General features: G+C 32.7%; 2 protein-coding genes and 1 long non-coding RNA gene across 3 annotated transcripts; all 3 read right to left on the bottom strand.

Moving 5' to 3' along the window:
- Window positions 1-621: 621 nt before the first annotated feature.
- On the bottom strand, window positions 622-7,095 carry LOC108227058 (uncharacterized). The gene is made up of 6 exons (XR_010284927.1): window positions 2,595-7,095; window positions 2,018-2,133; window positions 1,814-1,894; window positions 1,576-1,712; window positions 1,108-1,164; window positions 622-1,012 (listed from the first exon to the last, which is right to left on the bottom strand). It is a non-coding gene; the product is annotated as an uncharacterized LOC108227058 (long non-coding RNA).
- Window positions 7,096-13,720: 6,625 nt separating this feature from the next.
- Window positions 13,721-15,482, bottom strand: LOC108224489 (phenolic glucoside malonyltransferase 1). The gene has a single exon (XM_017399130.2). It carries the CDS (start codon window positions 15,410-15,412, stop codon window positions 13,988-13,990), a length of 1,425 nt encoding a protein of 474 aa, XP_017254619.1. The 5' UTR covers window positions 15,413-15,482; the 3' UTR covers window positions 13,721-13,987.
- Window positions 15,483-18,848: 3,366 nt separating this feature from the next.
- On the bottom strand, window positions 18,849-20,598 carry LOC108226738 (malonyl-coenzyme A:anthocyanin 3-O-glucoside-6''-O-malonyltransferase). Its single transcript, XM_017401732.2, has one exon. The coding sequence runs from the start codon at window positions 20,491-20,493 to the stop codon at window positions 19,048-19,050; it is 1,446 nt and encodes a 481-aa protein (XP_017257221.1). The 5' UTR covers window positions 20,494-20,598; the 3' UTR covers window positions 18,849-19,047.
- Window positions 20,599-22,836: the final 2,238 nt, after the last annotated feature.

Raw genomic sequence — 22,836 nt, forward strand, 5'->3', positions numbered from 1 at the left:
AGGTACATATGCTTTGAGCTTTAAGAGAATGATTTGAAGTTCTTGTAGAGATATTTCAATTCTTCTGTATTTCAGCAGTAGCCTATTGTTCCAGGGAGTTAAGTTCCAAAATATGGAAGAAACAAGTGTTTCCACAACTCTGTCACCCAGTGATCGATAATTTTTGCTCAATCCAACAATCCTTTCCTTACCTAATATTTTCAGGTGAGAGAAAGCAAAACCCATTCTTAACGGGATAGAAAAGTAAACCTTATTTCTTCCACCTCATCTCCTTCTCTTATGTTCTTTCATTCACTACACCATAGATTGGTTATTGCAACTCTAAAAACTCATTGCTATATGGCACAAATCCATTGCAATAAGTTATATGGCAACGAATATGCAAAAATTAGGCGTTATGTTTGGTCTGGTTGCCATAGGGCCTTATGGCAACTAATTTGGGGTCATATTGCAACACAGTTTTGTAGTTGCAAAATCAGCTTATGGCAACAGATTTAATAATACAACAACGCATATAATAGCATTGCAATACCTAGGATTGCAACAACTTTTATTAACCAATTTGAATAATATAGCAACCATTTATCTTTTACTGTAACGCTAATTTAAAAAAAAATTGGCATGACCTTCACATTTCATTAAAAACCACCAAATTTAATTGGTATATCAAAATACAATCCAACATTCACCAATCCAAAAAGTCAACAAGCAGTACTATAGTCCTATTACTATTGTTCAAACATGAGCAAATAACCAAGTCTAAAAGTTCAAGCAAAATAAGGCTAAAGTTTGCACATGAGCACTTCTACAGATTTTGTCTTCTCCAAAAGATATTAATCTAGAGTAATGTATTTGTGCAATTGTTGTAATGGCATCTCCCTTGGAGGCTCGAACCATTCTGGTCTTGCGACCAAGAAATTGCATCTCCTTAGAAGGCTCCTGAAGTCCTGATTAATCTTTCTTTTTCGCAAAGCAGAAATTGAAGCTGGAGTATCTTTAGGAGTTGCACATACTGCAATTTTAATAGCACTAGGATCAGTCTAATTGCAAGCTATAGGTAAAAAAATTTGATGAGAGAAAATATAAAATATATGTATTAGTGAGAACCTGCAAGAGACGGTTTAATATAACAGGTCCTGCAAACTGTGAGAGATCATTTCCAATCTACAAGTTGAACACAAAAGGGTTAAAAACCTAAAACCATATATTTATCATTCTTAGTTTGATATAAATATCAAAAGCCACATTTTCTGGTGTGATCATTCACGACTTTATCTTGTTTACCAAACATTAGCTTCATCTGGATCATCCAAGTTTAGTATACTATCAAAAATCACTTGAAAGTTCAGTTTTTAGGAATCTCTTCCCAATATATGTGCCTTAAAGTTAACTCAAAGGAGTCGTCAATCAGCCAAGTAATCAAATTCAATAATCCTGGAGCCTACATTATACCAAGGAAACCCGTTTTTGACAAAAGATATGACATAATTTAATCTATGGCACTTGAATTATCTTGAGTACTAAGTTGTCGTAAAGGGATATAGGAGACTTTATGATGCAAGTAAATGAAAGTACCTGGTAATGTGTGGTATGCTTTTAGAAGTTTAGGTCGGAGATAGTGAGAGCAGATGAATTTCGATTAAATGGATTTGAAGTTCTAAATTGACACTAAACAACTTAGCCTTACTTTGAAAAATCCACCCAACCAAAACCTGCAGAGAACAATTAAATATAATTCAGTACAAAATAGAAATCTATATGTCAGAACAGAGGTACATGTCACAAACCACAAGTGGTATTATTCAGTTTATACCTTCTTCCAAGACTACTATTTAAAGCACATAATAGCCATGGTTTCTCCTTTTGAGATTCTTCCATCCAGCATTGCAAAAACCTAAAACAATTTGAGAGTTAAAACTTGTACATTTCAACTAGTTCTTATTTATTACTAATTTACTTATCAGTATGGGACCCAAAAGAAAGGAAAGTAGTATTAGAAGGCCAAGATCATATGTACTTTGTCCTTAATGTTTCAGTCTGATCCCATGTATCTAACTTCCAAACATCCTTTTCAGTAATAGGTCTTTTGTATCCTTGCTGCATAAGAGGAGTAATCCACCCAAAAAAATATCCCTACCACAAGGATTAGGCACCATACTGTTAGTTTCAATGCAACGAATTTGTCATTAGATATATTACTAATAGGCTCAAACATATTAACAGGGAATGCACAGACATGTAAAAACAGGGCACTTAAATAGTTAAATTAATAAATCTCTACCCTCATTCTTTTCCAGGATTAATTACAAACACAAAAGAAAGGAGATACACATAAACACAAATTAACATAAAAAAATAAGAAATTAGTACATATATATAAACCCTAATTAACGCATATATGTAAAAACGAAAACCCAAATAAACCCTAACCAAAAAAAAGTCCATAAAACTCAGTTGAGTGAAAACATATACATAAAAGCAAGAAAGAAGACAAATTAAGCAAGATTGAAAGAAAAACAAGCAAGAATCGAACACATTTCAGCAAGCAAGAATCGAACAGATCGGGAAAACAGGATTTGGGGGAAAACACATACCCGTTCGCACAGCTTGTTAACAATCTCCACACAGCTTCAATCTTCTCTCCACAAAGCTAATCTCCTCTCCACACAACTAATCTCCTAACACAGCTTTAGTTACTCAGCTGTGCGTGTTCTTTTAGTTTGTCTAAAGCCGAATTTGAGTGTTTAAGTTCTATTTTGTTTGTTATTTTATTATTTTGTTTGTGTTTTTTTTAATTTGATAGCGGGGAAAGGAATTGTAAAAAAGCCCGCTTCTTTTTTCTTTCTTTTATCAGCAAGCCCGCTTAATTTTGGGCCCAAAATCGGTAATCTATTGCAATGTTTATATACAGCATTGCAATAGAATGCACTTTAAACTCTCACCAATTTTTTTCACTTCTGTTGCAATGTTTTTAAACTCTACTGCAATGTCATTAAAAACCCTTGCAAATTAGACGAACTCATTCCTCAATTGCAATGTTTTTCGATAAAATTTGAAAAATCTGGTTGCAATAGCCAATCTATGGTGTAGTGATTTTTCATTTTTCCTCCTTTTGTTATTTTCTCCATCATAGTAGAAGTTCTAATAAAATATAATTTTTTCAAATATATAAATGATTATAGGAAAAACCGTTGAAGTAAAACAACTTTTTAATTATCTATATTTTAGATAACCATTAATTTATTATATTTTAGGAGTTCAAAATAGATAACACCATTGAGATTTCTCTTATTTACTATTTTGAGCCCTTCCATCCAAACAAAATCTTTTGATGATATTAACTAAGAACATATCCAATAGTCTCCTAATTAACTACTTAATATAGTATAAAATATTAATCTTTTAGTCAATTATTACATTAAGAATTTGAACTCTAATAATATTCTTTATACCCACTCATAACATTATATTTTATTTTTATTTGAAGTTCACTATGACAAAAATTCAAATTCAAATGAGAGAGAAAATATTTTTTTATAAAAATAAGTTAAGAGTCGAGGTGTGACTCTTAAGTCTTAAAAGAGAGAAAAGATATTTAGCAAATAAAAAAAAAGAGAGAGAAAAGAAAAAAGACTCTAATGATTTAAAAACTTTAAGAACTACCAACATTTTCTTGAACTCTATTTTTTCTCATATTTTTTAATGTTGATAGTCTACGTAGGAGTGTATTAGAAATGTTCTAAGGAGTTAAAAAATCAACTCGATTCTAACCGGTCACAGAGACCATAAAACAGCCAAAACTCATTACTATTTTTTTTTTTGGACAGAGGCCAAAACTCATTACTTGATTCTGATTTCTGAACCATCTTTTAAGGGAGAAATCTCCGATAAATGTTATTTCAAATAAAACAATCCTCCTTGTTTCCAAACTTAACCTTTGAAGTTATTAACTTAAGCCGGAAGCAATCTCGTTCTTCCAAGGCCCTCATTTTCACGCTTCAAATAATATTCTTCATTTGAATTTTTTAACTTTGTCACAAAATTGTTCGGGGTAACTCTACTAGATCTACTTGTATTGTTCTGCAGTGATACAAACTCAACTTATTTCTTAGCGAGTTTTAGGTAAACACACAATATTTGATAAGATAAACGAGTGAATTTTTTTTATTTTTTTTGTCAGGATGAACGAGTGAATTTGAATTGTTAAATAAAAATCTGAAATCAGAACCTGATCAGTAAAATTTGAAAGCATGTTTGTAATTTGCAGGTCCTGCAGAGCTAGCTTTTATAATCACTACTGTCCAAGTGTCCATGCAGTGGCCGCACTATCATTATTCATTCATGCGTAATTTTTAGGGAAGAAAAGAACAGAGGCTGCTGGCCCATGCATTTGTAAAAGATAAAAATATATAAGAATGGTAGTTACAGAATTAGGTTGTGTTCACTTCATGGAATGGAATGAAGGGAGAATGGAATGAAAAATTATATAGAAGTTTTAGGGAGAAAGAAGAAAGTATGAGATAATGATGACAAAATATGAATGTAGTTAATTTTTTTGTGAGAAAGATTGGAATAAACATGATGTTGAAATGGAATGAGCATTCCTTCCAAAACATGTGGGTTACAATTATAATCAAAATAGTAAGGTTGGAATGATTGAAGGAATGAAAATTATATACATTTTTTTTGATCAACACCATTTTAGAGTACAAACTTCATTCCATTCTTCCTCCATTTCATTCACTCCAAGTGAACACAACCTTACAGTTTTTAAAGCCCACATAGTTTAACATGTATTCCCTTCTTTCTTTTTTGTCACTAATTTGGCACGTATTCTCTTCTTTCTTCTGTCGTCAGTATTTTAGCATGAACATAAATAAACATTTAAGTGTGCGAATTACCAGGTCATTATCTTAGACGAAGATTCTCCATGTTCAAAGGCGAAGTTGGTTTAAACCAAAATCTTTTAGTTGATATTTTATCAAAATAAATGATCGACATCCCACTATTTTCTCTAATCTATTTTAAAATATAAATTTTTATTTTCTTAATAATTTGGGCATGCCAACAATAAGAGAATGGCAAGAAAACCCAACATTCAAAGAGCCCGATTAGAAGAAGTAAAGGGTACATCAGAAATCTAAAGATCTAAAGCAAACTCAAGTATATATACTACTCTAACGAATTGAAAATCAACGTCACATTAATTAGGAGAATGTAATCTGTATGAAGTCGCATTGTAACCCTAACCAGGTATCAGAATTCAAGTGATATATAAAATGTTGGAGGTGAGCGTCAAGCATTACAAGTTAGACACGCAGGTAGAGCTGTAATTCGAGTCGGGCGGCTCGCGAGCTCGCCCGGCTCGAACTCGTTTAAGTAGGCTCGACTCGGCTCGTTTAGTTAAACGAGCCGAGCTCGTTTTGTGGTGGTGTATCATTTGTGCCTATGCATGGGCTTGCATGGCAAAGAAATGTTGAAGTTGAGGTGGATGAGCATTTTGTTTTTGCTATGGACGTTCGGGCACGTCTAGATCCACCAATTGCTTCAAATAATCAAATTATTTTAGAATGGTGGCTTTGCCTTGTTGGTCTACCCTAAAATCCATCCAATTAGTAGGAGAAGAAGGCTTTTGGATTGCAGTTAAGAACATAAGAGAGGTCATTGATGAAAAATAAAGAACAAGGAGGGAGTGTTAAAAGAGTTAGATATGATTTTTGATAAGATTGAGCGACAAGAGGCCAGCTAACATTTAAGGTTGCTGGATCACCAAAGCTTTACTATTATATTACCGATTTTGGTTGGGGCAATCAAAAATGTATGAAGTTATTTTGAGAGAAGTTTGCGCTTGCTGGATCAAGGGATTCCGGGGGTGATCTGGAATTTGGATTTTGCTTCTCAAAAGATGGAATGAATGCTTTCAACTATCTTCACCGAAGGGTTTGATCAAGTAACAGAGGATACTTGACTCTCAAAACAATTCAACATTTTATTTCTGTAATAAGGTTCATGGTGCCTAGCCTTGTACTAATATATAGCATATGCATGTATTCCATCTGTTTTTACAAGAACTGAACTCTGTTTTCACTTTTCACCCCAGCCTTAGCTTTCAAATTATATGCTATTGATTCAGAAAGATGGACAAGCAAGGTTTTAAATTTATTAGTAACTCATCTTTCATCAACATCACATGTAGTTGATATCTACAGAGTCAGAGTTTGAGAAGAAATTCTCAGATCAGATGGTGAGTAGAAATTCTCAGATCAGATGGCGGGGCCGCGGGAAGCAGGAGTAATATGGTGGAAGACCTGAGTGCACAGTTTGGAAAAAACAGGGGGAGAGTTGTTATAACTAGCCAGCGGTTTTGAGCAATACAGCGTCCTTGTGATCTATTAAATATTTATTTATGAAAGTTTTGGTTCATAATTAATAAGTCCGGTTAACGGGGATCGAAATTCTTATTTTGTGTAGTGTTTGGATTAAAAAATTATTTGTTAAGAATTAGAACCTCATTTCTGTTATAGGCGTAAATTATACCATAACTATATTTGAGATTCTATATAATTTTCACTCATATTAACCTTAATTCTCGTCCACCTCATTCTCAATTCCGATTCTCATTACACTAATCGGTTGCCGACCATGGTGATTCGAATCTGTCTAGAAAACAAAACTTAGCGCGTACTAATATAAACTAAAGCCTGGGCCTGTTATGTCAATATACCAAACTTGTGGATTATGGCCTAATGTTTCTGGATAAAACCACAGGCTTGTGCAAACAGAATGAGGCATGTGCGTGAAGTCCAAGAGAAACATAACAGCACACGTGACACGTATATATACGCACCAGCACAGGCACTAGTAGCCAAGTGTGTGTTAAGTTTACTATAGAACTGACATAGAGTTCATCAATTGGTTTTTATATTTACTAGTTGATAGCCCGTGCCAAGCACGGGTTTAAATAAAATTTTAAAATTTGTTATTTATTGGAAGAATAATGTCTTTTTTAGTTAGATTATCATATTTTTATTATACTTATTTAAATTATTGTTTTTAAATGATATTTAAATTATTGTTATTTAATATAAGACTTTCAATATATTAAAATTTGATCCTACTTTAAATTTATTTCATAACAATATGAGTCTCTGTTCTATGGAATTCACAAAATAAGAGTATTGGCGTCCAAAATTATTTAAAAATAATCTACTCGTTTCAATTTTAATTTTTTTTTAGTCTACAATATATTTGTAAACATCACTATGTTTACAAATATATTTATTTTAGTAAAATCACTATGTTGTTTGATGATTTTTAAATTGTGAAAATAATATTCAAGATCAACACATATAAGTTCGTTTACAGCGTCTTTAATCTCGAATAAAATTCAAATTTTTAAGTCGTAATTGTTATATTCAATTATTAGGCAAACGTTATATATAATTATATTTGGAGTTTTTGTAGATTTAACAGCTGTAGTAGTTGTTTGATAAACTGATATTATAGTTTGACAAAATTAATTAACTTTCCAAAAGTAATTTGATATCAAATAATTTGACGTATGTCTAGAGTTTTGGTTCTTTTATTATATGTTGCAATATGGATAATGACTTCATTTTTTTTTGAGTTTTTATTTGTCAAGTCAGTGTTACCATCGCCTTATTCGTCTTTATCGCAATCTTCTGGAAAACACTGAATGATAATAATTATTATTATTAAAAAAAATATGACCAGGTTTATTGGTACTTTGGTATCAATATTGAATCTTGTTTATTTTAATTCTGAAATATGATAGAAATTTTATAAATTTGTTTCGTAAATTAAATTGTATGAGTTTTAAAAATTAAAACGAATATTTGACGTATGTCTAGAGTTTCGGTTCTTTTATTATATGTTGAAATATGGACAATGACTTCATTTTTTTTTAGTTTCCATTTGTCAAGTCAATGTTGCCACCGCCTTATTCCATTATTCGTCTTTATCGTACTTTTCTGAAAAACACTAAATGATAATAATGATAATTATTAAAAAATATATGATCAAGTTTTTTGATACTTTGGTATCAATATTGAATCTTGTTTATTTTAATTCTGGAATATGATAGAAGTTTTATAAATTTATTTCGTAAATTAAATTGTATGAGTTTTAAAAATTAAAACGAATAATTTCGTTGACATTATTATTCTATTGATAGAATATTATATTAATATCAATATGAACTCGTTATTTATTTGAACTCTGAAGCATGATAAAAGATTTATAGAGTTGTTCCATATATTAAATTATTTGAGTTTTAAAAAACTAAAGCAAATAATTTTGTTGGTAATATATATTTATTAGTGAGATAATTGTTATAATACAAAATCCTGTCAAATATAGAAGTTCTTTGATAATAGTAATAATTGTTAAATAAAAAATAAAATGATGATAGCCAAATTTTGATATGAATTTTATAGAACTGTTTCATAAGTTAAATTGTTTGCGATTTAACTGTGCGGATAGGATAAATGTTATATTACAAAATCCTAAACACCATGGAAGTCTTTTTATAGTATGATAATAATCTTAACCAATTTTGAAATTATTAATAATAAAATCTGAATAAATATAGAATTCTTTTCATAATTGTATAATAATAATTATAAAAACCTAAAAATGTATAATAATAAGTATAAAATCCTAACAATATGAAAATCTTTTCATAATTCTATAATGGTTATTGTTATTAAATAAAAAATTTATATAACATTCTCCTAATCAATATTGAAGTTCTTAATAATAAAATTCTAATCAATACAGAAATCTTTCACTATCCTAATGAATATTGAGGTCTTTAATAATAAAATTTTATTCAATATTGAAGTCTTTTGATAATAATATAATAATGACTATAAAATTCTAATCAATATGAAAGTGACCGAATTTTGGTACTTTAGTACCGATGTTCCACCGAAACGTGGTTTCGCTTATTAATTAGAATTCTTTTCATAATTGTATAATAATAATTATAAAAATCTAAAAATGTATAATAATAAGTATAAAATATTAACAATATGAAAATCTTTTCATAATTCTATAATGGTTATTGTTATTAAATAAAAAATTTATATAACATTCTCCTAATCAATATTGAAGTTCTTAATAATAAAATTCTAATCAATACAGAAATTTTTCACTTTCCTAATGAATATTGAGGTCTTTAATAATAAAATTTTATTCAATATTGAAGTCTTTTGATAATAATATAATAATGACTATAAAATTCTAATCAATATGAAAGTGACCGAATTTTGGTACTTTAGTACCGATGTTCCACCGAAACGTGGTTTCGCTTATTAATAAAGGGTATTGATATCTTTTCAATTTGTGACAGTGAACAGAATACAGATACATACCAAAGATTTTGGCTGATCAAGCAGGATCTTTTGAGCTCAGCTGAGACTCATACTTCACCAGCAAAGCTTAAGAGCCATGATGTTTGCCGGATCGAAACGAGTGAAATCGAGATCAGAATCTACTGGAGAGTCTAAGACAGAGAGATGGGTTTCTAGTCAAAGAGAACCAGTGAAGAAAGACGGGGTTGATGAGAAGGAGCGGAGAAAAAGGGAACTAGAGAAAGTTGAAAACGCTATTTATCTTATGTGTTGGGGACCGAATTAATGGGTAGCCTCTAGTTGCTAGTTGAATCTGGCGACTGGCATCATTAGTTTTGTAAATCATAATCAAATTTCAAACCAGTTGTGTTTGTTAGTTCTCAATTCTCATTTGTTACTAATAGTCGGATAATGTCAGTATAGCGTAAGTTTTGGAATGGCTTCTTTCTATAAAAAAAAGTATTTTCATCTAATCGAAGAGCATGCAAAGATATATATCCTCGAAAATTTAGATAAAAACCCTTCAATATCGAAAAGAAAACACCCGAAAGAATATAATAATACCCGTGAACGAAGAAAACCGGGCAATATCTGTATAGCGTAAGCTTTAATCGTAACTTAGATGGGTTTTTTCGTAAAGTTTGTAGGCTTATTTCTATTGTAACTAAATTTATTAATTAAAATTCGAAAAATGGTATGGAAATCATATTATATAACAACTGCAAAAACAGCGGTATGGTCTTTCAGTTACCAAATTTGTAGGATATAATTTATGAAAAGGCAATAATAATTTCCGGTTGTCAGATTTTATAAGGTCTTATTTAATTTCATCGTAGCCTCTTGACCAAGAAATAATGACATCTTATCACACAATTGTCCTTTCTATATTGTACAGGTCACGGCCCTGGTAAAGAGTATGAGCTTGAGGCACATGAGCAGGACCATTTTAAGAACCCTCCAAGGGCCAAAAGAACAAAACCCTAGGGGGTTAATTAAGCACACTCATGGGAAAAGCTTATCGGATTCCGACAAAGCAAGTGTTGGAAGGGTTACCTCTGGCATTAAAGAACCGGTGAAGCAGGTCTGCGATGACGAAAAAAGTAAGATGAGGGAAGCTGCTAGGGCCGAGACTGTTATGCAACTCATATGTTGGGGGCCTCACTAATTTATCTATGATGCGAGTATTTCTTTGTTCTTATGCACGATATCCTATTTTTCTTTGTCTTGATCTCAAATAAATTAAAGAGGGCACAAATAAACTATCGGTTTGATGGTATCTCCTTCTCTTAGGTTGAGAGTTCGAACTTTATCTTTTGACTATGTGTATTTAATTATAAAAAAGGTGTCACATTCATATTTGATGTCTCTTTTAATATCGTCTAAGCGAAAATTTTGTGCAGAAAAAACTCTGAACGAAGAAGCATAGTCATTCCAGTGATGTTTTCTTAAGAATATCCGTTTTAACACAATAGTTTACACGAAATGCATTCAATATCTGCTAAAACTAAAAATGTTTAAGTTACAAACACAGGTGCTAAACAGAATCTGACTTTTTCAAGTGTGCTATTTTCTTTTCGTAATCCTTTGTTTTTGCCTGATAGTAATCATGTTTCCAAATTATTTTACTTGCCAAGTTTATGTCCAGAATATTGTTCAATCTTTAAACTTACAGAATATTAAACTATAAAAAAGGTTGGATAGGGTGAAGATTTGTAGCATACACTGCTCTCTCTCCCCCCCTCTCACTCAATCCCCTCCCCTCCCTCTCTCTCCCCTCTCTCACCTCCTTCTCTTCCCCCTTTCATATGTAATTTAATTCGTGCAGTTGTCGTATTTTTTTTGCCGACTCATTCGTCGTCACTGTCGCCGAGTTCTATCTCCGGTCTATCACCGCTTTATCGCTCGAACGAGTCAGGTCATTGATCGTTCAGTTGCCGTACTTTATTCTCATTCAGGGTTTTTCTATGCTTCCTTTCCAACGACCATGATACACACGTCCTTTGATCGTACGGCTATGGCTCATTTACGTATAAAGATTTCGACATTCAAATAAATGGTGTACTCTCTCCGATTCTTAACTTAAATGTTTATATGATTATTTTCTTAATATTTTCAATATTGTGTGTTTTTAAAAGTGTTGATGTAAATATACAGATTTTCTCATTAATATTATTTTCGGGGGTGTATTCGATTGAGATTTTAATTGATTGTTTTTAGTCTATGGATTTTAATGGATTGTATGGGATTTTGATTTTGTGCGGATTCTTGATAAAATGTCGCAGAGTTGATGGGATTTAGGTACAATACTTCAAAATCCTATTGATTTTGATGGGATTTCAAAAAACTTAAAATACACTGAAAAATGCCACAAAATCCATCATTTTATGAAATGAAAAAAAATCCATCAGCATTTGAATACCATCAGATTTTAATGGATTTTAAACAATCTCAATTGAATACCATCGGATTTTAAAGCATAATTTAAAATCCCAATTGAATACCACCAGATTTTGTAGCATAATTTAAAATCCCAATTGAATACCTCAAAATTTTAATGGATTTCAAACAATCCCAATCGAATACCCTCGGATTTCATGAATGCAAAAAAATGCTTTAAAATCTCAATCCAATACACCCCTCTTTATGTTCGATAAATAATTATTGTAGGTGTTGTTTTATGTCTTAATTTTGTCTTTTAGATTTATCAAGAAGATGAGAAAGTTGGTGAGGTGTAGTCAAACTTATTTGTTTATTATGTTCATAATATGTTGTGTCACAAGTTTTACTTGCAATTGTGTTCCTGAGGTCGGAAGGATTAAAGTTTGTACATCGTTATTGCGAAGTGACAATCACGAGATTATATTAGTACAATGTCGGTGATGATGAGATGTTACTATCAATTAGTGTGATTTTGAATAGAAATATTCTTGAATGATTTTCTTGCATGATTTAAGGTTTTTTTGTTTAATTGGTAAGTTTCTTGTCAACTTTAATGGATTGGCTTTAATACTAGTAAATGATGACTTAAATTTATATTTATTTTAGGGAAGTTGACTCGCTTGATAGTTGCACATTTTGAATGTTATTTTGTTTCTCGAGTAATTGCTTTTAAATATGCTCTAAATGTTTTAATCATGTTTAATGCTGATTAATGAATTTTATTTGTACCATGATTGATGGCGTATATATTTGGCCTTGTATAAGGCAATTTGGTGCCATTTTGTTGGCTTGTTTATTATATGTAATTTGTTTCCTAAAATTTTAGATATTATCTTGAAGATGTTTTATGTTGTATTACTTATATTATTAATTATATATTTTTAGTAATTATTTAGCTTGTTTTATATCTAGCCAAAGGGTCTCCCTTTGGTTAGATATACTTTTTTCTATTTTCTTTTATTTATCTTCTTTTTTTGATAAATAATTTTTGGTTTATCTTCTTTTGAGAACTATATTGATTTTAATAATTAAATTTATTATTATTATTATTATTATTATTATTATTATTATTTTCTTGTTATTAATTGGATTGTATTTGTTTCAGGTAGCGTGGTCTTATAAGTTGGGACGTTTTTCTTTTCGGACATTAAGTGTTATTGTCTAAACTTCCGGAGATATTTTCATGTCTTTCGATTATATAATAAGCTTTTTGAACGAAGAAAACTCCTCGGAGTATTCGTGTATCTCATTACGGGCAAGTGCATTTCTGTCAAAAAAAAAAGGGTTGGATAGGGTTTTTAAGACACCCCATGGCCAAGTATACTCTGACTGTCTTAGGACTTTCATTGAATCGGATCGGTATGATACACATCCTGATTTATTTAATTTTATCGAATTCAGATCTGGATTGAATTATAACCATATTATTGTAGAACATGATTCATATCCTGATCGGTAGTATCACAAATTTTCAGATCGAAATTCCAGTCCAGTTACATTTAAATTAAAAAGAGTCTTTACCTATAGAATATCTATTAAAATCATTCATAATAATAGCACGAAGAGTATGGATGAGAGACAGGACACCACTCAAAATTTAACTTTTCTTATTTTGAAAGTAATAGCACTCGACCTGGTTAATTGGTACACCGTACACGACTCGAAGCTTAATTCTGAGTATTACTTTGAAAATGAATAAAAAAAACATTAGAATGGTCAGAAGTCAACTAAATTTGTCTGCTGAAAAATCTTGACCTTAGTTGGGTAAACAATTCCGGCTATGTTTATGATACACAAGACTCGAACTTCTCCAGACAAAATATTAACCATATCCGGTCACAATACCATATGGCTTTGTCTCGCTTAATAATAACTTATAAGTTAAACAATATAAGCAAAACAGATAGTTAATTCAAACCGTTTATCTAACCATTCAAGTCTCAGAATTTCTCAAAATAGAACTCAAAAGGAAAAGTAAAATTTCACTGAATGAACAAGCATTTTCAGGAAGATCTTGTGCAGATCCAACAAAAATGATCTCCCGTCATCCTGTAACTGGACATGCGTAACAACTAACAAGTACCCCGTAATAATGTTGTCAAGAGAGGCGTGAAAATTCAATGGGAAAACAAAAATGATTGAACAATTCCAACACCAGATATGTTCGAAAGAATTTAGCCGGCCAAATTATGCAAGCCCCGGTCGAAAACTGTTGAGAACACGTCCATCTCATTTTTAGGCATGACGACTCCAACTTCTATGTCCATTTTTGAATCTTTACATTTTGACAAAGATAATGGCTCATCCACGAATTCGAATTTCATGGGTTTACCCCATCCGAAATCCACATTGTTGTAATAATCCAATTTCGGGGAGCCAGCAATCCCGGTGTTCCATTCCCCTCTCATTATCCCCGCAAATTCATCCATCCATTTATCCGTACCATGTAAGGGACCTTCCTTAAGCTTCACAGCAATCGCATTTCCCAACGCCTCGGCCGCGGCAGCTAGGCCTTCGTCTCCTACCATTACCCTGCCTGTTTTCACTCCAACACATGGAACTAAGCAATTGCCAAAGTACGAAGCAGGCAGGGGCGGATCTAATCGAGTCCGACAGTCCATAACGAACCCGAAGTTCTGTGGCTCGTCTAGATTGTGGTCCTCTTTCGAAGCAGTGGCTCGGGCTTTCGCGAAACACGTCCACAGATAAGCACACGCGACTGTGAAAGATGAGACGTATGTGAGGCCTGGCCGGTTCGCTAAAACCGTCTTCTTGAGGGCTTGGAGATCGGATTCAGTTAAAATAAACGTTGCTCTCACCCGGGGGTTTGAAGGATCTTCAACCATACGATCCTTTTGTAGCTGGATCTGTTCCATTAGCAAGGCGGCTGTTTTCGCAAGCATAGCGCCTAGATTGTGCGGGTCTTGGATAGAACTCCTGTCGTAACTCGGGATCTGGTAATCCCCTGTCGCCACGAGATCACTAATATCAAGTTCAAGTCCACCATCAGAGTTATCAAGTCGTCTTGCAATCGAAGCCCATCCTCGTATAAAACTGAACACGGAGCTTCCATCCGCAACTACATGGGAGTTTGTGATTCCAATACATATGGCTCGGTTAGGAAACACCGTAACTTGAATAGCAAACAAAGCAGAAGCAGAGGTATCAGCAGAAGTAGTTGACGAGAGCGGAGGAACAAGAGACTTCAATATATCTGCATCTCGTACATGGTTCCCCGATAAATAATTAACATCACCACTGCCCTCAGCAAATGTGACGGAGACCGAGTCTCCGTCCGAATACCGAATTAGGCACTCAGCGTCGGACTTAGTATCGGAGGGTGTAAACAATTTTCCAGCCAAGGGAGTGAAGTGCTTGAGGGCAAGAGCCAACGAGGTTTTGAGATTTGGAATAGTTTTTTGAATGAAATGGTCTGTGGAGTGAGGGAAATGATAGAAGATGACGCGGCCGAGGGGGTGGAAAGGGAGCCATAGCAAGTCGTAGAAAGGGAGGTGCAGAGAAAATACGGGGACAGCGTCCGGGGCTGGAGTGACTTCGCACTGTTCAAGAATGCTCACTGAGGCTGCTACATCCTCCATTTTTCTAATGTAAGAAGGTTTTGAAAGATGATGCGTTACCTTGATTATTTTATACTACTAAATACAATGTCTATTTCTTTCGGCTGGCTACTATTTGTCTTTTCAGGAAATTGGCACCATACGATGTTGCCATGGATTTCTTGTTTACGACTTTACGCACATTGTCATTTTCGTTTTTCTTTCTTTACCTTCTAGAAAATATATTACTTGTTTTCTTTCATTTAGTCAGTCTGAGATTTGAAAATTCGGATGCTTGGAAAGTCAATCATTTTGATAAACAATGATAGTATATTTGATTTGAACTTCTATTTCATATTTAAATTGATATTTTTTTAAATTCAATGGATAAGAAATCAAGTCAATAATAGAAATCAATATATAGTTTAAGTCTTAAACATATTTTATGTGATAACAAATAATGTATCCGAATTATACTCTACATAATTCGTAATTAAATTTTAACGTGTCGTATTCATTTCTATTTAAATATATACAATTATTTATCAAATCATCAAAAATAAAAAAGTTTATTAGAATATATAAAGGAGCAACCAAAATATATTTGTTATATATACAATTATTTATCAAATCATCAAAAATAAAAAAATTTATTAGAATATATAAAGGAGCAACCAAAATATATTTGTTTAACATTTAAGCTCGCGGCAGCGGGCACCATCCTAGTATTAATATATGTTATCCCCCACAGTTGTTCTTTACCGGGGGCTAGCCCATTCTTGAATTTTATTTAATGCCGGCCTATCAACTTGGGGGAATAGTAAGCAGTTACGTCATCCGTGAGAGTACTGGATACGGAAATACTCCCTCCGTCCCCCTGAGTAGTATACATTGGGGGACGGGAACGCGGCACGGACTTTAATGCTCTTGTAAAATGTAGTTGTGCAATCTATTTTTAAAATTTTTCTTTTCTAAAGTAAAGTTTGGATGTTATATTTTTATAAAGAAAAAGAAAATCTCAAAAAAAAGTTACTCAACTATATTTTATAAGAGCATTGAAATGCGTGTCGAGCAGTTAAAAAATAACGTATAGAATTAAATGGGATAAAGGGAGTAATCAATATCTGGGCCCGACCGCATTGCAATTGCTCTGGGTGAGTGGGCGGGGAGAGTAAAATCCTCACCAATCCTCTTTATAATTCATTCAGCAAAGAACGAAATGGACTTGCCTCGTATCAGTTTCATTCTATCAAAAGTTTTGATTATTCACTCTTTTCACTCTAAAAGTTATTTCAATCAATGATTCTGAGATTGGAGTTTCGAGAAAGATGTTGTGTTTTAAGAAATTATTTATCTGTAAATTTCAGATGTATTAAATTAGTTTATGAATCACGTGATCACGTCAAGCATATGTAAAAATAAATATTTAAATATGCTATTTTATTATAATTATAATAACTTTTTATTTATAACATTATCCTCTTTTTAAAATACTTATATACACAATCATTATTTTCACATAAAACTTTCTATATATTGAAATTTGGCCCTGATTTAATGAGAAATCACTGAAAATATATTTTTCAAATGAATAATTTGTAAATTTGCGGATTTTGAAGTTTCATTATACTTTTACAATTTTTCAGTTATGTTATTTCATTTTTACAACTTGTTTTGTATTTTATTTCTTCTTGTTATCTTCTTGAGTATATACCACTGGTCTCTCTTCTCTTTCGATACCCACCGCAATTCTCAAGATGTGATTTTTCCACAACTTCATAATTTATTATGATATTGAAGATCAAGAAAAAAGATAAAAAATAAGTAAAATTAGATGAAAGTGAGTAAAGTGGTGGGAAGAAAGTAGTGGTGTAATAGTATTTTATATTATAAAAAGTTGTCATTTTGGAAATATATAAAATAATAAAAATGATTAGACTTTTCAAATAAAACTGTATAGAAATTAGAGGAGTTTTGACATGATCCATCCGGTCACAGTTTGAGGTATCAATAGCTCCAAAAATCATCAATGATAAGTCTTCAAGACTTTATCAAATGCCTTAGCAATAATTCTGAGGACGAGTTAATGTCTTAGCATATGTGGAACTTGGATCTGTACTTTCCTGATTCTTACCTTAACTCATGGAGTAATCAAATTAATATTGGAGCCACTGATGTTGATCGGTTGGGGAGAGGGGCTAAAAAGTTTGGTGGAAAGATATAAAAGAGAAACATAGAAAGAAGTGTTTTTGGTTGCTTTTAGTTGATTTTTCGATTTGTTTTTAATTGGTTTTATGATGTTTTGGTGTTTTTGTGATATTAGTATTGGTTTTGAAGTGTCACTCATTTTTCTATATTTACAAAGAATTATGTGATTAAATGTAATTCTTAACGTTTTATTGGCTAAATTTTCGGGGCCATCTCTGCATGACCTTCGGTTAGTCGATAAACTTTTTTGAATGAAAGTTCTCCTTTCCTCTTAGTTCCGCTGATTTTTTTTTTCGAGTGTTTTTTTTTCAGACATCATAAATTTTTATCTAATTTTTTGTGGGGCTTTTTGACATGCTCTTTGGTTAGCAGTGTTCTAAAAATCCCCGATTCAACCGATTAATCCCCTGCAAGGTCGGCCACCGATTAGATTTTTGAAATCCGATTAATCCTTATATATATTTCTTAATCGAAGTATATATGATAAATTATTAAAATTAAAATACTATATTACTTTAAATATGAATAATTTTAGAGTTTATGAATATAGTAAATATATTAGTTACTAAATAGCTAATATAATAATAACTAAATATTAAATAATATTTTAATATTAAAATAAATCCGATTTTCACTCCGATTAATCCCCGATTTCCGATTAATCCCTGAATCGGTACCTCAACCAATTAGGTCTGATTTCCGATTTCTGTAACACTGTTGGTTAGATGAAAGTTTTTGTATGAAAAAAGCTCTTCCGATTATTTCGGTACAATTCACTGACGTGAAAGTATTATGACAAAAAAAAAAGTAATTTTTAATAGAATTTTTCAAATTTGCACTTATGGTTGCATATATGATTGTTAGCAGTTATAAATATAGTTGCAAATGCAACCTCCATATTTTTGAAATTTCTTTTCTTCTAGAAAATGGTGTTTACGAAGGCCTTTTAAAATTGCTTGCGGATTCGATAAAAATATCGACAAAAATAAACCTCTATCAGTATAGATCTAGTACCCTTGAGCATCCGTTGTATATAAATACATATAAGAAACTAATGAAACGATGACAAACCAGTGAAACGATGACAATCCTTATTTCAGAATAATTTTAGCGGATAAAGTGAAATAATACTTTATTTTGGTTTTCCATTTAAAAGAAAAGGAAATGAGTAAGTCAACACTGTGAAGAAACGATCAAGTGCAATTGTCACGACCTGGTATGATTGTGCCTGTAAGTTCAATAATCATGCCTTAGACTAACATGAAACAAGTACTAGAAACTCAACTTTCTGCAGATCAAACAAGTATCAACAGCCGCATCACTGCAAGTGAACATACCTAAGATGAAACAATCCTGTAAAAGCACAAGAAGTTGATATTTATTTAAAAAGAGACATGATTTAGCCACTTTTCCACCAAGATATTCAATTAGCTGCTCTGAGGGATGTTTTTTTTTTTTGAACGACATTGTTAGCCGTGCAAATTATGCAACCCCTGGGTGAACACAGTTGAGAAAAGGTCCATTTCAATCTTAGGTAGGATTATACTCACTTCAATGTCAGTTTTTGAATTGCTACACCTTGACAAGGATAATGGCTCTTCGACAAATTCAAACTTAAGAGCTTTACCCCATCCGAAATCAACATTGTTGTAGTAGTCCATCTTTGGGGAACCAGCAATGCCAATATACCATTCCCCTCTTATAATTCCAGCAAACTCTTCCATCCACTTATCTGCTCCGTGCATCGGACCATTCTTAACCTTTGCAGAGATTGCATTTCCTAACACTTCCGCAGCAGCAGCAAGGCCTTCATCCCCTATCATTACCCTGCCCGTCTGCACGCCAAGACACGCAACCAAGCAATTACCAAAGTAACTAGCAGGCAGGGGAGGATCCAATCGAGGACGAGAATCCATAGCAAAACTAAAGTTCTGCAGCTCATCAAGATCATGCGCGCTTTCCCAAACAGTGGCTCGTGTTTTTGCAAAACATGTCCAAAGATAAGCACAAACCGCTGTGAATGATGACACGTGTGTTAACGTTGGCCGTTTGGCTAAAACTTTGTTCTTCAAGGCCTGGATATTGGCTTCAGTTATCACAAATGTTGCTCTTACTTTTATCTTGGAAGAATCAGGAGCAGAATCCTCCTTTTGCTTCATCAATTGCTCCATCCGCCCAGCCCCTCCCGCCGCTCTCATTTTCTTAAACAAAGGACCTAGACCGTAGGGGTCTTTGATCAAACTTCTGTCGTAACATGGAATCTGGAAACACCCTGATGCTATCAAATCATTAGTATCAGGTTTGGCTTCGCAGATATTAAGCTGTTTAGCAATTGAAGCCCATGCCCGCACAAAGTTGAACATAGTGTTTCCATCTGCAACCACGTGGGAGTTTGTGATTCCAATACAGATGGCCTGGTTTGGAAATACAGTTACCTGAACAGCAATCAAAGGAGCTACAGAACAAGATTCCCCGGAAATTTCAGCACAAGTACCCGAGGGAAGTTGAGCAACAAGGGGATTCATTATATCCGCGAGACGTACATGGTTTCCAGAAAATTGATTAACAGCACCAGTGCACTCAGCAAATGTAACAGAAACAGAATCACCGTCCATGTAACGGATGCCAATGTCGATGTTGGAATCAGTATTGGACGGAATGATCAAATTTCCAGCCAACGGAGTGAAGTGTTTGAGGGCCAGAGACAACGAAGTTTTGAGATTTGGAACAACATTTTGGGTGAAGTGAGTGGTGGAATATGGAAAATCGTAGAAGATGACACGGCCAAGGGGATGGAAAGTGAGCCACATTATGTCGAAGAAACTGAGAGGCAGAGATGTCACAGTGATAGCCTCAGCCGACGGAGAGATTCCGCAGTGTTCAAGAATGTTGATTGCTGGTGATGGATTCTCCATTGCAATCAAAATCGAAATGCAATGTGAAAAATCTTTTGCTCAACAATTGTGCACCCTGTTTATTATATCGATGCTGTCTATTACTGAATGCTGGCAATACTTTGTCTTTACAGGAAACTAGTACCAGGGTTCTTTTCTTTGTCTCATACTAGTCTTCTTAATTATAGATAATAATGAAGCTTTGGTTTCTTCTTCTAACGCTTCTGTTTAACATTTTGTGTAGTTTACGCCGTATGTTTTTTTATTAATCCTTCTGTTTCTAGTTCTCAGCTTTGCAAAGATATTGACAGATAATCTAATTTGAATCGGCTCTTCTCTTCAAATTTAGTGAATCATTAAAATTTTAAAGGGCCAGGAAACTTGAAAAAAGAACTAGCTCTTACAATGCTTAAAACAAAGTTACTCCCTCCGTTTCAAAATAGATGTCCGCTTTATAAAAAAAAGTTTGTTTCAAAATACTTGTCAACTTCAACTTTCAATATAAATTTATATTTCCAAAATCAACTCTCCTTCACATATTTCAGATTTATATTTCCAATATCAATCATACACCACATATTAGGTTCAATTAATGACTTAATACACCTATTCTTTCTCAAAATCCACATTTCTTAAACTATGTGATTTTTTTAAAATGGACATGTAATTTGAAACGGAGGGAGTAGCATATTTCAACGGTCCTCCGCTATCACTTGATACTATCTCGGCCAGCAATTTGCGACCATGGTCATCATAAATTATAAATAAGAACTTATCCAAATTATTTTGTACATCATAAATTATAAATATCAGTAAATTTATCCAAATCAAAAAATTAAAAATTATTTTTCACATAAGAAAAAGTTTAGTTATAAAAACTTTTCAAACTAAACCAGCCTCCGTTGTAGCGAGGCCAAATATTCTTCATACAACTGGATTTGAACTCTGGCGAAAAAGCGAAAGTAAATGAACTCGGCGAAAGTTAATTGTTTGCCCGTCGGGAGAAAAATTGCATGACATGTGATCATGGTCGTAAAAATGGGGAGAATAACTAGTCCAAGATTTATGAAAAATTAATAAGAACTTTTTTAACTAGTTTGGAATTTTTTAACAAGTCCAATTCCATTTGAAATGATAAATTATTTTCTTGCCTCATACTCTTCATACTATTTCTGACCCCATAGTTCAACGCACCTCTTGGATCAAACTTTGCGAAAATTTAAACATATTGGAGTAAGGTTCAACATGAGCAGGTGTATAATCTTTAGCAATTCTCAGATTTTTCTTATTCATCAAATGTATAAAGTTCGAAATTATATATATACACGAAGATAACATTAAATTTCTCTAAATTTCTAATGCAATGCATAAAATAAAAAAGTGTTAGTTCCTCTTTTTTTTCTTTGCGAGGGCAACGAAGTTTTTGAGATGGCAAAAATGTGCGGGGCTAAGTACGTACTGGTTGAGAACCAGGACATTTCATGATCGCAAGTTCGCAACTGTCAGCTGACAACATTGTATAATCTTAAAATTGAAGCAAAACCTCAAACAACTTCTGCCTATCTTGACAAATGGAGTGGGACCTCAAACAACCCATGCCAATCGTCGACGTCCAACTGCAAATGGCCTCCTTCAATGCGTTGATAGAAACAGAGGAGCATAAATCAAAAACGTGTACTTTCTATGTTCTTTAGATGATCCTTTTGTGAAAAAAAATTATCTCAAAATAGTTGAACATCTCATTTTTCAATGGGGTTAATAGGCAAAAAGATCAGAACTCATGGCCAACTTGCAGTTGGGTCATTGAACTCAAAAAGTTTGCAAACGGATCACAGAACTAAATTTAAGTTGCAGTCAACTCACTAAACTAATAAAAACTTGCATTTAGGTCACTGTGCCGTTAAGAATGAGTTGACTTTAACGGAATCCGTTAAAGATAATAATAAAAAATATAAAAAATTTGAAAAAAATATAAAAATTCAATTTTCTCAAAAAATTCTGAAAACTTAAAAAAAATCTGAAAATTTTGAAGAAACTTTAAAAAATATGGAATGTTTTTAAAAAATATGAAAAATGTAAAAACTTCGAAAAAAATCTAAAAATTTTGAAAAAAATTCAAAAATTCAAAAAAATCTGAAAATTCAAAAAATATACCTAAATTTCTGAAGTTAAAAAAAAATTCAGACTTTTTCCAAATTTCCAGATTTTTTCGAAGTTTTAAATTTTCAAAATCGAGTTTTTAAAAAAGCGAATTTTTATATTTTTTCAATTTTTATTAACGGATTCCGTTAAAGTCAACTGATACTTAACGGCACAGTGACCTAAATGCAAATTTTTATTAGTTCAGTGAGTTGACTGCAAGTT

Source organism: Daucus carota, chromosome 6 (genome assembly GCF_001625215.2).
Source record: "Daucus carota subsp. sativus chromosome 6, DH1 v3.0, whole genome shotgun sequence".
Lineage (NCBI taxonomy): Eukaryota > Viridiplantae > Streptophyta > Magnoliopsida > Apiales > Apiaceae > Daucus > Daucus carota.

Excerpts from the sequence above, each read along its gene's own strand:
- LOC108224489 (XM_017399130.2), bottom strand. The coding sequence starts at position 15,412 with ATGGAGGATGTAGCAGCCTCAGTGAGCATTCTTGAACAGTGCGAAGTC.
- LOC108226738 (XM_017401732.2), bottom strand. The coding sequence starts at position 20,493 with ATGGAGAATCCATCACCAGCAATCAACATTCTTGAACACTGCGGAATC.